Source organism: Rhinatrema bivittatum, chromosome 4 (genome assembly GCF_901001135.1).
Source record: "Rhinatrema bivittatum chromosome 4, aRhiBiv1.1, whole genome shotgun sequence".
Lineage (NCBI taxonomy): Eukaryota > Metazoa > Chordata > Amphibia > Gymnophiona > Rhinatrematidae > Rhinatrema > Rhinatrema bivittatum.
Window position 1 is genome coordinate 433,717,995 of NC_042618.1, and position 18,301 is coordinate 433,736,295.

General features: G+C 43.1%; 1 protein-coding gene across 2 annotated transcripts in view; it reads right to left on the reverse strand.

Moving 5' to 3' along the window:
- The window catches only part of NT5DC3 (5'-nucleotidase domain containing 3), a 99,751-nt gene that overhangs the window by 12,045 nt on the left and 69,405 nt on the right, over positions 1-18,301 (reverse strand). For both annotated transcript variants that reach the window (XM_029601499.1, XM_029601498.1), the window contains exons 12-13: positions 11,620-11,760; positions 1,890-1,954 (exon numbers count right to left, since the gene is read on the reverse strand). In XM_029601499.1, coding sequence (XP_029457359.1) covers positions 1,890-1,954; positions 11,620-11,760 — 206 coding nt within the window. The remainder of the gene's footprint in view (positions 1-1,889; positions 1,955-11,619; positions 11,761-18,301) is intronic.

The following is an 18,301-nucleotide window of genomic DNA, read 5'->3' on the forward strand; positions in this document are numbered from 1 at the left end:
AATTATGCTCTTATGGTCAGTAAAATACCAAGGGAACTTAAGAAATGGAATGATATCTGTGTGTCTTGGGCAAGAAGAATTGGGGTGTTAAAGATGAATATTCTGCTAGGTTAATTTACCTCTCAGCATGTATCCCCATACACTGCCAACAATATTCTTTGCTAACCTCAATGGAAGAATACCTAGATTTATTTGAGAAGACAAGAACCAAGAGTCATATTGGGTACTGTCTGGAGATCAAAGCCAAGATGGGGCATGGCACTTCCGAATCTACTTCGATATCGCAGGCATCCAGACTGGCATGTGTGAAAGTATGGCTGAGCAGAGTGTTCACTAGCATGGCTATCTCTGGAGGCTGGACAGATGCGGGGGTGGATTTATTCTCACTTCTGTTACCTCTCAATTTGTCTTTACAGGTCAGGAGAGTGCTCAGATCTTGCCCTATGACAACCCATACAGTTAACACGTGGTGCTCATTATACAAGCTTCTGAGCAGATCGCCTTCACCAATCTCCTTACTGAAAACCACCTGGATATATCTGGACATGCATGCAATGCAGAGGTAAGTGGCTGGTGGAGAGCTGGATTCTTGGATCAATTGTGGGATGGAGGAGCATGAGCTCCATTTGAGACTCTGAAAAGAGTTTGGGCTGAGTGATGAATCCCAGGCTGAATGCGAAGATTAGAGAAGCATTGGCATGAATGGAGAGAGTGACTGGGTTAGTAAATTGCCCTCAAGAGTGGAACTAATTTTAATGCAGAACAAGGAAGAATGCAAGATTATATATCTTCATTGTAGAAGACCATCACAACATCTAATGAGAAAAGAGAAACCCCCTTTGCCTTTAATAACACAATGGAATGAGGATCTAGGAATGGAGTTGGAAGAAAACTGGAAAGGAATATGGAAGGCAGCACATGAAATATCAATATATTAGTCATAGAGAGGAGTATTACATAGGACATATAGATGTCCTTCGCTAGAATCTCTCTTTTTCTCTAGGCAATGTTGGAGAAATTGTACAAAGGAGGGGTCTTATCTACATATATGATGGGTCTGTATGTGGGTAAAGGATTTCTCAGGCAGAGAATTTTGGGAAAGAAAGTGAGATTTCTACCAATCTTGGGATGCACTAATTTAGACGCATGCCAGTGCAAGCCTTGAAGCCAGTTAATACATGCAGCAGGGTTCATAATAGTTACCTTATTTTATGGAAGTCCCCACCATTGATGACACATTGGCATAAATAAGTACACAAAATCATTTTAATGACAAACTAACAATGTGCTGCTGAATACGAAGGCATGGGGAAGATACTGGATTTATGTGGATCAATTTGTACTTGAATTGGTAGGATGTGAAGAGGACAGATATTTACATTATTATGTAGGAAAAGATAGCCATGCATTTGCTCCCTGAACCAATTTTATTTGCAATTGTAGGGATGTATGTTTTATAATGTCTGTTAAATAATTTAAAAAAAAAAAAGAGGTGTTCCCAGGGATGTGTTTAGATGAGGGAAGTAAACGGTGTGTGTACATTTGAATTTTCAAATGGATGTTCACTATATATTGTCTCCGATCCACAGCCTGTGGAAACAGCAGATTTGCACCTGTATATGGGCACTTTGTGCATGAGTACCATGGAGGCAATTTTCAAAGGGAAATGTAAAAAAAATGAGCTGCAAAGTAGGTTCATGCGTATAAAAGTGTGTGCGTTCATATCTTGCAAGTAGGCAAACTATGCAAAGTTTCCCCTAAATACGCTGCAGTACTTGCCCTGTGATGCACTGTTTCTGAACCAGCTGTGTCAGATGAGATGTTTTAGGGGATGCAAAGCAAATGCATTTGGAATACATTGTCGAGGTTCGTAGCATTTTCATTCCTACCTCATTTCCTTTCTTTCCTTTATCCACTCCTGCAAAACCATTTGTGATTCTGCATCCCTGTAAACCTAAAGTGTAAAAATAAATACAAATATAAATAGCTGTAAGATTAACATTTACATATATACTTTACAAATACCTATGACAACTGAATGTAAACCTTGGTGGTCCCTTATCACAGCCTTGTTAATCTTAACTGTGTTTTCTATTTAGTATAATACTTGGTTCCTGACTGGGAAACCAGAGAAACTGTAGTACCAGCAGTGGTCACAAGATGTCAGTATTATATATTATAACAGGCAGTTTTTGTCTGTCTTCAACATAAATGCACATGTACAGTTGCGCTGTAGGGAGCAAACATACAGTCATGCTGTGGCTTTGGGCCACATCTGAAATGAGAACCAGTAATATAAAGAGGAGAGAGTAAGTGATGCCAAGGCAGGCTGCATTGCTGGGAAAGTGGGCTGCACCATTGGCAGCAACCCTGGCACCAGCAGAGGCATAAGAATTAAAATATGCTGGGTTAAGACCAAGGTCTATCGAGCCCAGCGTCCTGCCTCAGATAGTGACCAGTCTGCGTCCCAAATATTCATCAGATCCACAATAGTTATCTATTTTTTGTATCTCACTCCCAGAAATAAATGCTGGCTTTCTCCAATCTGCCGGGCTAATATCTGCAGGAACCTGTCTAATCCCATTTTGATTTGGACTATGGGCTAGATTCATTAAGGCTTTTCTCCCATTTTGTGTCTATTGGAAAAACTCTTAGGGGCAGATTTTCAAAGGGTTACGCGCGTAACCCCGGTGACGTGTGCAAGCCCCGGGGCGCGCGTGGGGCGCCGGTCCAGGGGCGGGATTGAGGCCCCCGGCACGGCGGCCATGCCGGGAGACCGCATGCCGGCAGCCAGCCGGCGCACACAAGTTACGCTTGCCAGCCGGCGCATGCAGGCCCAGGTGGTATTCCTGCAGGAAACTAACCTTACAGATAAGGAACACGCTAAATTACAGAGAGACTGGGTGAGTCAATGCTGCTACTACTCCTCTTTTAGTTCGAGGCAGCGTGGGGTCGCCATTCTCCTCCATAAAAATTTACCATTTCAGCTGGCGCAAACATACCAAGACCCAGAGGGAAGATATGTGATTGCTGTAGGTACATTACATGATCAGAAAATGGTACTGTGTAATATTTATGCTCCAAATGTATATTCTCTCCTATGTTTTGCTTCCTTGGTGAGTCGGCTGGCTGAGTTCCCTGACTATCGCCTAGTAGTTGGGGGGAGGACTTTAACATAGTCGCAAACAAGCAGCTAGACATCAGACCCCCCCCCCCCCCCCCCCAAGCCTGTGCAAAATCAGGACAGGAGTAAAGGCATCAATCTCTTATGTGATGAACTGCAATTAATGGACATTTGGCGGTTATTGCATCCCGGAGACTCTGACTTTACGATTTTTTTTCCAACCCCCACCAGTCTTATTCCCGGTTGGATTACTTGCTGGTTTCGGATCGCTGTTTCCCCGACGGTGACGGAGGCCAGTATTAATACTATTTCTAATCTCTGATCATGCCCCTGTGACGGTAATAATACAATGTGGCTCCAGGGCTCGCCCTCCATTCGCCTGGCGCATGCGTCCAGATCTATATCGGGACAAAGTATTCCATACTTATTTACAAAATCACTGACTGGAATACCTAAAACATAATGCAACCCCAGATATGAGCACAGCGACCGTGTGGGAGGCCGGTAAGGTTGTGATGCGAGGTGCAATAATAGCGTACGTGGCCAGAGCAAACAAAAAATGCAACGCTGAAATTTTGAGGTTAACTACTGTTCTTAAACATGCTCAGCAACAACATATGACCTCCTAGACCGGGAAGTCAAAGGCGGTGGCTGATAGGGCTAGGGCTGCTCTCAACGGCTTACTCCACCAAAGGGCGTCTAAATCGCTCCGATACTATCGGTACCACTTATATAAACAAGGGAACAGAGCCGGTAGAATGATGACCCACCTTAATAGGCCTAGAGGCCAGCGGGCATCTGTAACGGGGATACGAAATAGCCAGGGGGTCCATTTGAGTACACCCACAGACATTGCGCGTAGATTCAGGGAATATTATAAGTCTCTATATGCCACTAAGCCTATGGACGCCAATGTCGCTGAATCCCTTTTTCAAGGGATCTCGTGGCCCTCGTTAACTGTAGATCAGGTTACTGCATTGAACAGCCCTGTCACTGAGGGTGAAATCCGCGCTGTCATCCACAAGCTTAAATTGGGGAAGGCAGCGGGCCAAGATGGGCTAGGCTCCGAGTTTTACAAGATACTGAAATTCACAGTTCTGTCCCCGATGCAGAAATACTATGCTGATCTTTTGCTCACTGACCGCATTGCTGAGGCCTCCAACCGGTCTGGTCATGGTCATCCTCCCAAAACCAGGATACGACCCCTTGGACATGGGTTCCTATAGACCCATTTCCCTTACTAAACCGTAGATGTAAAAATCCTGGCAGCTGTCCTGGCGGCCCGGTTAAATGGAATTTTGCCCCTTCTTATCCATAATGATCAGACGGGGATTGTCAAGGGGCGGCAGGGGGTCTGTAATGTACGACTATTGCTGGCGGTCTTAAGCTATCAATCGACAGCGGAGGCTTTAGTTTTGAGTTTGGATGAGGAAGAGGCCTTTGATTCCTTATCCTGGGAATACATGTTCTGGGCTCTGCAATGTTATGGCTTCTCAGGGGCCTATCTCCAATGGGTGAAGGCTCTTTATCGTAACCCTAGCACCTCTATTCTGCTTAATGGGGAGCCTACCGACCCTTTTCCTTTAGACTGTGGAGTCCAGCAGGGATGTCCCCTTTCCCCACTGCTCTTTGTGATGGCCTTAGAACCCCTGGCTATCCGGCTGCGAGGCGATCCGGGATTCACTGGGATTAGTGTAGATGGCCACCCTTTGAAGACCGCTTTATTTGCTGAGGACATCCTTTTGTTTGTGGGACGACCTCACACTAGTGTGCCTACTATTATTCACCTTTTTGATCAGTTTCAACTGGTGGTGGGGCTGAAAATCAATTATGGAAAGTCAGAGGCTTTGGCCCTAAATGCTCACCTGCCTGGTCTTGGGACGGCCCCTTTCCTTTTCAGTGGGCTCCTGACAACATCAAGTATCTGGGCGTATGGGTACCCGGCAGCTGGTACGGCTTTATGAGCTGAATATTGCCTCATGTCTCCTTCAGCTTCGGGCACATCTGCAGCTCTGGACCCCATTGCCACTTTCCCTACTTGGTAGGAGTGCCCTTATCAAAATGGTGCTGGTACCACGGCTTCTTTATCTGCTGCACATGATTCCCTGTTGGTTGATAGCTGGGGATCTTTGACAATTGCACACTAGTATACAAAAGTTCTTGTGGAGGGGGAAACGGGCTTGGTTGGCTTATTCAGTCTTGGAACGTCCCAGGGAGCAGGGAGGGCTTAATTTGCCGGATTTCAGGCTTTATAATGTGGCATGTCAGTTGCGGTTTGTGGGTGAGGGGATTACGGGGACCTACTGCTATTGTGCACCAGGGATGTTAAATAAGATGTCTCAACCTAACTCCCCTTTAAGTATTATTCAGCTGTGCCCGGGGCTGCGGAGTACTTTGTCCTACCCCAGAATATTGTTACAACCTTGTATCCGAGCCTGGCGCTGGTTGCGGAGACAATGGGGCTTGCGGGGCATAGATTCCCTTTTTTTTTGCCCTTTCTGGGGAATGCAAGTTTTGTGCCGGGGTGGGACAGCAGGGCTGTCTTTCAGGCTTGGGCAGATAATGGGGTGGTATACAGATTTCATTTGTTAGAACCGGACTCCCACGTCATCCAAGATTTTGCTCCTCTGTCCTGCACGTTTCAGCTGCCTACTAAGTACTTTTATGCGTACCTGCAAGCCCCTCGTTATATCCAATCCCTTGCATGGTCTGTAGAGGACTTGACAGCGGAAACTACGTTTGCTACCAAGGTTTTTGACACTGCCTGCCTCCATAATACGATTACTGGTTGGAAAACACTAGGTCAATCACTTGGCCAGCCAGGACGATTGCAGCATCTTATGACCCGCTGGGCTGCCTTGTTGGACTCACCGGTGGCCCCAAACTACCTGAAGAGCTGCTTTACGGCTCTTTACCAGTTGCTGCCTGATGTGGGGCTATGGAAGGTCCAATTCAAAATTCTTCATAATATTTACTGTGATGATGTTCGCCAGTTTCATATGAAGCTTACCCAGTCTCCTTTTGTAGCCGGTGTAGCACTGCTGAGGGCAACTTATACCATTGCTTATTGGCGTGCCCATGCATGGAGCTTTTTTGGAAGTCAGTTCTTGACGTGATTAATAAAAGTACTGGTAATGTCATTTCTCATGCGGGTCACCTTTTACTGGCTCACTAACAGACTGATCAGGTTCCTGGTACGCGTTCCAGAGCAATGTTTGAATGCCTAGCGGTTATGATGGCGTGCCGCACCATATTGGCTATCTGGACCGATCCCTTGGCGCAGCCTTCAATTGACGCGTGTTTTGGCAGGATGGCCTCTATTACAGATGGAATATATGGACTTCCGCTCTGGCAAGAGAAAGCCGTTCAAGATATATAGTGCTTGCTGGAATGCATGTTATGCCCTGTTTCCTCCTGCTCTGCAAACTGAGCTCAGTAACACCGAATATAAGCTCATATTGTCTTAACTGAGGTTCCGAGGGGGGGGGGTGATGGGAAGTCTGTATGTGGTATGCATGAGGATGCTTTGGAGTTAGTTCTGCGGGGGAGGGGGGGCCAGGATTGGATGGAGGGAATAAAAAAAGAAAAACCAGGAATACGCTTACAGTGGGTTCAGTTGTTGGATCGATCAATTATGTGCACCGCTTATATTTATTTATTATATTATATTATATGCTGTTTTCGGTTTGCATATGTTATTGTTATCCCAAGTGTGTGTAACGTCTTCCTGTTAATAAAAATTATTTTGGGGGGAAAAAAAAAAAGAAACAAACAGTAAAAGTATTCCCCACTGTGCACAATAAGGAAGAACCTATACCAGTTGAGCTATGTAGTATTTCTACCACTCTGGCTTAGATACGATTTAAGGATACTGATGCAGCAGAGAGGCCCTAGAATTCGGCCTTGCTATAATCGGAGATGAATAAAGGAATTTAATACGTTAATGTTTTTGATATGTAAACTGCCTTGATTGACTGACTGATGAAAAAGCGGATTATCAAAAAAAAGAAACTAAACTAATTCTAGAAACTAAGCTTCAGAGGGAGAAGAAACGGGCCAGCGATGAAGCTTCATGGGAACAAAAGTGAAAGGCAATGATGAGTTCAGCTGACAGGAAAAACAGAACAGGGCAGTCTTGTCCCTTACAGTGTAGGCTAGATCATAGAGAATGCAGTGTCCACTCACTCCTACTCTCCTCCCTTCAAAGTATAATTGCTCTTCAACTCTCACAACTCCTCCTCCTCCAACACACCTAAACCCACCCTCCAAAAGTGATCTCTCCTCCTGATTTGCTGCCCTGTGCAAACAGCCACCATGCTGTTCTTCCCTCCCCCGCCCAGACTCTAATGGAAATCTTCAGGGGGTTCTCCTTATTCACGGTTTAAAATTGCACTGGAGTTAGAGTAAGGTTGCCAGATATCTGGTGAGCAAATCTGGGACATTTGTTCACATTAGTGCCAGTAGTGACCAAGTAGTTCATTTGGGGATTGTATTGACTGTCCTCAGGAAAAATTTGTAACAATCTACTTTCCAAAAATACTTAAAAGCCACACTCTTGCAAACCCAGAACAAGTGCCTTAGGGTATATCCTGGAGGATAAGAGAATTACTATGCACCAGAAAATCAGGCACAAGTCACCCAGTTTTTTGATCAACATTTAAATTCTGTGCGAGAGACGTGTCCAGGTCAGACTGTGAATTGGATCCAGGATATTTTTAAAACTGATATTATTAATAATTATCTATCAGATAAAATCGTTTCCAATCTTTGCTATCTCTGGTTAAAATTTTCTGCTCAGCATATTTTTTTTTTTAATGCTCTGTTCTCTGTTCCTTTTTTGTTCTCACTCTGTCTCTCTTATCTGTTTTAAGTTCTCTCCCTTTTCTGTTTTTCTCCTTCAAAGTGGATATTTTAATACTTTCTCTTCCTCCGCTTTTTGTTCTCATCTCCTGCTTCCTCCTCGTGTCCTCTTTAGATTTTTCCTGCCTGCTTGTCTTTCCCTATTCCTCCTCCTCTCTCCTCTTTTCCATTAGGTCTCTTCCATTCCTGGATATCCCCCTCCAATCCCCATTCATCTAAATCCAGAGTCCTCTCTCTTATCAGCCCCCCATCCCCTTCCACACCATAGTTCCTTTCTCCATCTCCCTCTATCTAATAAACCATCCTCATTCCTCTCTCCCTCACATCCCCCCTTCATTTCTCTCTCCCTCACATTCCTTCCTAGCCAGGGTACCGTCTCCCTCCCTCGATCCCTTGTTTTCCCTGGCTCCTGCCCACTCATCCTCAATCTTCTCTCCCTCTCTCTCACTCCTTCTCAATCCATTTCTCCTCTCCTTAATCCCCATGCTCTCTCTCTCTCTTTCTGCCCCCCATTTCAGGTTCAATCTCCGCTCTCCTTAATCTCTAGAATGCTCTCACCACATCCCCTACCCTTGACCTCCCCCAGAAAGTTCTTCTCACACGCCCCTCCCAACCTTGGAAAGCTCTCCTCATATCTACCTCCCATCCCTGGAAAATTCTCTCTGCATTCACCTCCTTCCCCTGAAAGCTCTTCACACATCTCTTCCCCCTCCCCCACCAAAAAAAAAAAAAACAGCTTTCACACATCCCCTCCCCAGTTCCCCCTGATCTTCTCTGTCCTGTAATCCCCAGTGCAGCTTGGCCTCCTCCCAATCCTCCCCTCAGAAGTGGTGCTTAACTTCCTGTGCTGTCTCATGGTACTTACCTCATGATTCCCATAGATCTTGTGCCTCATACCTTGAGTCTGGCCCCTCACAGCACAAGACGTTGATACTCTAAGCGACACTCCTGACAGTCAAGGAAGGATGCAGTAGGCAGTGAAGAGAATAAGCCAGGTTCTGCACTACTTAAACTCTATGGGCGGGCTCAGCTGGGAGATGTCACCCTCCCCTCCTTGGAGATGCTGCCCTATGCAAGTGCGAAGTTTGCACAGTAGGTCATGCCAGCCCTGTTCTCCATAAAGCCATGCTTCATCTGCTAATCACTCAGGGGTTTCTCTAGGAATGCATTAATTATAGCTGCACTGAAGTCTACCTGAAGCTGGAGTGATTTCTACTATGGAGTCTTCACCTTTTCACAGGATTTTAATTGTTTGCATAAAGGACCTTGCACAAGAGTAGGCAAGCTCCAGTCCCCATGGACACCAATCCACTCAGGATTTCAAGAAATTCCTAATGAATATGCAAGAGTTAGCTTTGCATACAAATGAAGCAGTGTGCATACAAACCTATCCATGCATATTCATTACAGACAGCCTGAAAAGCCGAGCAGATTAGTGTTTACAGGGACTGGAGGTTGCCTTGAAACTGGACACAAAACTTCTTTTTAATTTCTTGCTACAATGTTAGACAAGGAGAGTGACTTTTTGCACATCCTTAGTGGTGTATTTAATCTACGGTCTTATACACAGAGCTTTATATTGCAAGGGACTCCGCTGTCAGGGGAATCGCTTGACATTTGCTTAACCCATGATTCCTGAAGTCCCTGAAGAGACGACTGCTGTCAGTTCTGCACTGCAGTCCAGTTAAGGCAACTGGCTGGACTTCTCTGAAACTGTAATCTGCCTTGAGCATACTAGGAAAGGCAAATCAAATGCAAAAGAACTAAACTTCTCTGCAAAGTCCCTATTTCTGCAGTTCCCTGCCTACTAATACTACTGCAATTACCACCACCATTCATTTTTATACACAGCACTGTAAAAGAGAGAAAGACCAGAGGTAAGTGTTTGGGGAGAACCAGAGATAAGATAAGGTGATTTAATAGGTGGGGTACAACAGAGGACAGGGACCACATAGTAATTGGATAAAGCTGCAAGAAATCGAGTTTTCACCCACAAACAGTCTATATAAGAAAATGCAAGAAGTGGAATGAGTGCACCCCTCCCTCCCAATAATACAAAGAGGTCTCCTATTTTGTGTCTATGTGGGAAAATGCTTAATACCTAGGGCCCAAAGTGTTTCCTCGTCCTTTCCAGCCAGTGAAACTCCTCATGGAGACTACACTTTTGTATCCATAGGATTGCAAGCTCATTTTCAAAGGAAAACTCCTCAGAGAGTTTCTCTTTGAAAATTTGATCGCTGCATGGAACAGGGGTACAAAGTACCCACATTCGTAAGTTTTGTATCATGCCGTGGGATAAACACAGAGGACCCTAGCAGCAAGAGGATGAAAATGAAGCACAGAGGTACACGAGTGGTAACCTGCACAAAATAGTGGTTACAATCCTGAAAAGGCAGTGGAGGAGTAACCCTAAACAGGAGGTGGGCTGCACGAAGCGGCAGTTACGACCCTAAACACTTTGCTGGGCAGACTTGTTGGGCCATTTTATCTGCCATCATTTGCTATGTTACTATGTATTGAAACAGGTGTAAAAGTTCACAGTGAGAACACAATCAATCTTTGCATGGAATTTCCCAGCCAGATTCTGCCCACTTTTATCTGCACTGGGAAGAGAAGGGACAATAATCAGATTTTACATAGGTAAACATGGGCGTGCCTGCATCACTCCGATTATTGCCCCTCTTTAGGGCTACATGATAATGCACTTTACAGGTTTTAAAACAAAAACTAGTCAAGAATGAAACACACAGTACCAAGGCAGCAATCAGAAATGAGTATTTCTAGCTCCCTGGGAGAGGTTGGAGGAATCTCTCTCTTTGACCATAAGTAGGCAGGTTTTAAAGATAACTTAAAATAGCTCATTAACAATGCAAACAAATATTTTCTGCTAACCCTAGAAAAGTTTCTGGTTTTTATAATATGTGGCAGATTCAAACAGCATACGCATTTCAAAACCAGGGCTCTATTTTGTTTGGTATGTTCCAATGTGTATGCAGTCTCAGACTTTCCAAATCTGAAGCATAAATTCACATGCCAATAAATCAGAAAATACAATTAGAAAGTTGAAAGTCTAATCAGATTTTCTTCAGCTAATAATGAAATATCCTTCACTCCAGCAAAAAAAAAAAAAAAAAAAATCATATGAGCAAGATGTTAGTTCCTTTTCCTAGACAAAAATGAAATTCTAATTCCATTGTTAATCGCTTTTATACAACACTGAAAGCGGTATCAGAGAAAGAAACAAACGTTACGTATATAGATTACCATTGTGTTAACCCAGATATGTAATGCAGCAAAGGAAAAAGAAAATGTTTGATTTATTTCCTTTAGCTGCATGCTAGGATGTGTTAATACAATGGTCTTTTCTCGAAAGTATCAAGGCCATATTCCTTCCACCTTCTTTGCTCAGTCAGCAAACTCCTAAGCAAAACAAACCCAGATGGGGGTCAGCCAATCTACTTATTTATTAATAAAAATGCAATCCATTTAGTAATAATTGACTTATAAATCTTAAATCCACTAGAACCACAGTGGAATTAGAAAGAAACATTTGTGATACCATCAATTTACAAAAAATAAACTGAAATTCTTGGCAGAGAAGAAAGCTCAATAGGGTTTTGTTTTTTTTCACAAACCTGCATACGTTCCAGTAATCCAGTCAAACCTTGCAGCCAGGTCATGGTTTGAATGTACTGTTCTGTGTTCATGATTTTAATCTCTGATCTTAACTCTGGAATAATTGCACCGGTTCGCCAGCCATGTTTTAAAGTCAGGTCCTGTGTGCCAGCATTAAAAAAAAATAAAATAAAATAAAGGCAAGATGCAAATGTAATCAGAGTTTCATGTCCTTAGTTACCATTCTCCAGTATCACTGCTGCAATAAATATAATTATTTCCTCAATAAATAAGTGCACACGCTTGACTAAACAAGAAATCTTCCAGTTCTGACATTGGAATTCTTGCTCCTTGTGACCTCAGTCAGTAGCATGACCAAGCCCAGAATGCCATTTCATTGTACATGCAGAAGAAAGCTGTAAAGCTCAGGTACTGTGCAACATTTTAAAAAAAACAAAACCCCACCATTTATTTATTTTAAAAAATGTATATGTGTGTGTGTGTGTGTGTGCGCGCGCACACACACACACCAACATATCATTAAGGGGGTAATATATATACCATCATATTATTAAGGGGGTAATTTTCAAAAGGATTTCTATGTATAAATCCCAGAAGGTTGTTCGTGTGAAAGTACACGGAAAAGTAATTTCATTTTTATGTGCACTGCAAAGAGGTGATCCGCGGGCGGGGAGAGGCAGAGTTGGAGCAGGGACAGGACTCACATTTATACTTTCAACTGTCAAAGTATGTGCATAAATATATAAGCACAAAGTCACACTTGCTCCTGAGCGGGTGTATCTTTGTGCCATGTTAGCCCTAGTTACTCACAAATTTTCAAGGCACATTTGTGCACATAAATCTGATTTGAATATTCAGATTAAAGTTCATGGGAAAAGTTGCAAACAGCCTGTATGGACTGCTAGAAAGTTACCTTCCAAGTTTCCAAATTCCTTAACCTATTCTCCTGCAACTTCCACATACTCCTGAAAGAAGTCACATTCGGGACCCAGTCACAAATATTTACTTTCTTGAAATATGACACGATTAGTAGAGGCAGTGTGTGCGTGGGTGACAGTCAACACAGAACAATCTGATCCAGTAACGTGAGAGGTTCTGTACTTAGGAACTGATCTGGATCAAATTCTTCCTGCTAAGTAGAGAAGCAGCTTACACAATTGGTATGGAGTGAGGATTTTTATTTTGTTATGTGCGCTTTTGAAATGCTACAATAAACACAGAGAAAAAATGTTTTTCTTTGAATATTTTGTATCATGAAGGAAAGTAATTTGTCTCTTCATTTCAACTCTTCTGAATGAAAAGATAGATATGCTAACAATGATATTTTCTATAATTTAAATTATAATCTCATACTGTTACTGCATTTACCTTTTCATTTCAAATTTTTTTAAGCTTCCCCTCAGCACACCAGGGAGAATACAAACTATTTATTTGCATATGCATATATTTACATAAGCACACATACAGATAAATCTGGGAAGGTCCTATTGGACTGTTTTATGTATTTATTTATAAATAGTCCAAAAGGATCTTTCCAGACCTATGAGTGAGAACATACAAAAAAAAAAAAAAACTTTTTTTTTTATAGCACATAAAATAAAAAAAATCTGGCATAGTCAACTTATCACTGAGCCATCATTCTTAAAAATATTTGACTAAGCACTGGATACACGCTCTTAGCAACCAACACCATCAATGGTAAGAGGAGGTGATTTAAAGAGCAAAAATGGACCATTTCAGATACTTGGAAAAAGGCTGAAGGCATAGAAGGAAAGGAAAAATTAGCAGGTTTCTTACCTGCTAATTTTCTTTCCAGACCAATCCAGTATGTCTAGCTTTAGCACCCCCCGCCTTTCAGCAGATGGAGACAGAAAAGATTCTGATTTGCTAATGCTATTCCCTATAGGGTACAGTGAAGACAGCAGCACTTCAGTATAACTGTATAAAAGCAACACATTAAACTCACCCCCCATGAGCAGAGGAAATAAAAACTTGGACCCTTACCTTAGTCAAACACAAACATCTAAATGAATCCATGCAAATAGAGCAGAGTGATGGCAAACACTAGGTGGAATCCTGGATTGGTCTGGAAAGATTCAAGGAAAGAAAATTAGTAGATTTAAACTTTTCCTTCCTTATCTTCTCTCCAGACTAGTCCAGTATACCTGGAACATACCTAAACTACCTTCAGATAGAAAAGTACTGTGTACAGTTCTGGTCACCACATCTCAAAAAAGATCTAGTTGCACTGGAGAAGGTACAGAGACGGGCAACCAAAATGATAACGGGGATGGATCAGCTCCCCTATGAGAAAAGGCTAAAGAGGTTAGGGCTGTTCAGCTTGGAGAAGAGACTGCTGAAGGGGGATAGGATAGAGGTCTTTAAAATCATAAGTGATCTAGAACGGGTAGATGTAAATCAGTTATTTACACTTTCGGATAATAGAAGGACTAGTGGGCACTCCATGAAGTTAGCATGTGGCGCATTTAAAACTAATCAGAGAAAATTATTTTTCACTCAATGTACAATTAAGCTCTGGAATTTGTTGCCAGAGGATGTGGTTAGTGCAGTTAGTGTAGCTGGGTTTAAAAATGGTTTAGATAAGTTCTTGGAGGAGAAGTCCATTAACTGCTATTAAACAAGTTGACTTAGGGAATGGCCTCTGCTACTACTGGCATCAGTAGCATGGGTTCTTAGTGTTTGGGTACTTGCCAGGTTCTTGTAGACTGGTCTGGCCACTGTTGGAAACAGGATGCTGGACTTGATGGACCCTTGGTATGACCCAATATGGCATTTTCTTATGTTCTTATGAACCAGACAAGCCTGCTCTCAATACTCTGTTCCCAAAGAAGGCTGTCTCCTTAGCTTGCATATCCAACCATAATATCTAGAGAGAGTATGTAAGGTCAACCAAGTAGCAATCCTACAAATCTCTGCAAATGAAACTGAATCACATTCATCCCATTAAACTACAGGACTCCTGATAGAATGGGCTCTAGCCACTAGAAATCTAAACTGAACCAATAGCCTCTTTAAGCCATCTGGCAATTGTAGACTTAGAAGCCGCATTTCCATTCTTCCGACCCAACAAATGGTCTGATTTCCTGAATGAATTTGCCTCAGTCAAATATCTGAGCAATGCCTGCTTTACATCCAAAGCATACAAAGCTCTAGTCTCACTGGATAAATAACACTTAAGATCAGAAGGTCTACCGACTGGTTCAGTAAGATGAAGAGACCACCTTTGTAAGAAATGACTGGACTGGCCATATGGACAACTCTTCAGTAAAGCATAGATACATTTCCCTACTGTAAAGTGCCTGTAACTCCAAAATATGCTGCGTCAAACACTTAGCTAATAAAAATACCACTATCAATGTTAGATCTTTAATAGTTGCATCTCTAATTGGTTCAAATGATGCTGCACACAATGCCTGTAGGACCAAATTCAAATCCCATTGTGGAATAACGTGTTAAAGCGGAGGATGGAGGTGTTTCGCTCCTCATAAAAAAAAACGAGAAACATCTGGATGAGCCACTATAGTCTCAACCTTGAATTTTTCCCTATAACAGGCTATCATGGTTACCTGCACATTCAGGGAAATCACAGCCAAATCTTTTTGAAGACCATTTTATAAGAAGGAGAAGATCTCCAGAATTACAACTTTAAAGGGAGAAATTCTTGCCTTTGCACACCAAATCTCAAATATTTTCCAGACTCATATGCAACAGAGTAGCCTTGAGACAAAAGGGATCCAGATTCTCCAGAACCCTGATGAATAATATCTGGGATATGATCCAATTTCAGTAGGTCTTCCAACTGGAGTCATCAAGAATCTGCATTCCACAGCTTCTTGGTCAATCCAGAGCCACAAGAATCACACTCCCCCCAACGCCCTTCTATTTTTTTGAATGACTTGACAGATTATGGGCCACGGGGAAATATATAAAGAATACCTTGAAATGCCATGGACGCAATAATGCATCCACTCCCACAGAAGTGGCTTCCTTCTGTTGATTAAAGGATTGTGCCACTTTGGAGTTCTTTCCCATTACCATGAGGTCCCAAACATCAAACAATCAGGTTGAAAGCTACATCTGCTAACTCCGATTAGGTCACCTGAATGCTCTCTCCCCCCCTCCCCCCCCCCCATGTGAGTGACTGAGAGAGCCTGAAGATGCCTTTCTGCCCATCTGAATAGCTGTCTGGCCTCTAGATTCACTAGCCAACTTCTTGTGCCACTACCACTACATTGTCAAAGAATACTCTCGCAGATTAACCTTGGACTAAGGAAACAATTGATTGTGAGGCCTTCCTTAAGGTTCTCATTTCCTAATGAATGATGGACCATGACACCTCCCTCTGCTGACCTCCCTTGGCAAAGAGCTCCCTAACCCTTGAAGCTTGCATCTGTCATTACCACTACCCAAGCCAGGGATCCGAAGTACTCACCTGCTCAGATTTTGAGGTGACAGCCACCACAAGAGACGACTTCTTGCATCCAGGAGTAACTCCAACCTCACCTTAAAATCCTGCGATTGAGCATTCCAATGTATCAGCAGAGACCTCTGCAATGGGCACATGTTATATCTCACCCGTGGAACTGGATCTGTGGCAGCCACCATGGAGCTCAAAACCTGCAGATAATCCCAGACCCTGGGAGCATGCCACTTCAGCAGATTCCAGACCTGTGCTGTGAATTTGCTGATTCCATCCATCGTTAAGAACACGCTGACTTTCAGAGAACTGAATCTTGCCTCTAAATATTCAATGAACTGAGAGATTTCCAATCTGCTTTTGGAAAAGTGTGTCACCCATCCCATACCCTGTAACACCTGGATCGCTCTGAAGGTTGATCTTGCACCTTCCTCCTTTGACTTTGCTCTTCTCAGCCAGTCATCCAGGTACAGATGAACCATCATCCCTTCCTTGTGCAGAGCTGTAATTACCACCATTACCTTGGAAAAGGTTCTTGCTGCCATCACTAGTTCAAAGGCAATGCAGAAAACTGAACTGTTACCTAGAATCACAAATCAAAGTTATCAGAATATGTAAATATGCTTTGGAAAGGTCCAATAATGTCAGAAATGCTCCTCTCCGCAGTGACACCATTATGGAGCAAACAATTTCCATCCAAAAACATGGAACCCTTAAAGCCTTGTTCACCCGTTTGAGATTCAGAATAGATTTGAACATGCCTTCTTTCTTTGGGACTACAAATTAAATGGAATATCTCACTTGATCCCTTTTCCTCCTCTGGAACCAGATTACCGCCTCCAGTTCAGCAGTCTCTCCAAAGTAGACCGGATTGTAAGGCATGTAGCCATCTCTTATCATTGACAGGACCCATTGTTTGGACATAATACAGAACCATTACCCTTACAAATCTTGCCAGATGCCCTCCTACTGGGGGAGCAGGAGAACGTGTCCCCCACATTTCATTGGGAACTCTTGGAACCTCCTGTACCCAAAGTGCAGTTATCCCCATAGGATCTCTTACTGGAACAAAAGGACTCTAGCTTAGAACCACTGCAGACCTTGTAGGAAGAACTTGTTTTGCCTGGCCTATAATGCCTTGTTTCCCTACATTTGGGCCTACCAAAACCCACTTTTGGGGAACCTTTAGGCTTGTCCTCTGGCAATTTTAAGGACGTATTGCACCTGCAATGCCTAACCAATCTTTCCAACTCCCCAAACAGAAATTTCCTTTTGAAGGGAAGTTTGCTCAGCATCATTTTAGAAGAAGCATCTGCCAACCAGTTACACAACCACAATAATTTTCTAGCAGCTACCGAAGACACCATGCCTCTAGCCAAAGTACAAATTAGATCATATAAGACCTGCCACAAAGGCCATCTCAGATTCCAATCATTCTGCCTCATACAGAGAAACACTTCCTGCATACTCACTCACTGTGATTTGCTGGACCCAATACACGTAATCTCGAAATATGAAGCTACTACATCTCGCAGCCTGAAGAGCCAGGGCAGCCATTTCAAAACATTGCTTCAGAACCATTTCCATCCTTCTAACCAGGGCATCCTTCTATGATGCACTGTCTTCCACTGGAATAGTAAAGTCTTTGTAATAGCGGAAAACTTAGGATACTTGAATAACCAGGTCTTCCACTGGCAGTGGATACAACATAGCCATAGCCCCACCCACACGAAGATCAGCCTCTGTTGAGTCCCATTCCCTATTAACTAGAGCTCTTGCTGTTCTCTGGAAAAGGAAGATTCTAGCCAGACCACAAAGACCCTCTGAAACAGGATCCTCTCCTTCTACCTCCAGCTGCAGAGTCGTCTGTTGATACTAGCTCTGTGAAAGCTTGGGATAGTAAAGTGGGTAGCTCCTCTCATCTGAACAATCTGACAACACAGGGGTCAGACCCTTCTGCCGGGGGAAGTTCCCTTTTGTCCAATGGTCCCCTACCCCCATCCTGGATCACTATGCCCATCAGGAAGATCACCCAAGGGCTCTATTTCAGAAAACACTAAAGCTTTATCCAACTCTGCCCCCTGCTCCAACCTGAGCTTCTTAGCCCCACTGTGATCTAAAGGCTCCATATCTCCAAAGAGCAGAGTACAGATATTTATTTTAAAATAGTTCTATACCACCTACTCAAGGGAAATCGCAGCTGTTTACAAAAATAATGTACATAAACGGTACAGAGTTTACAG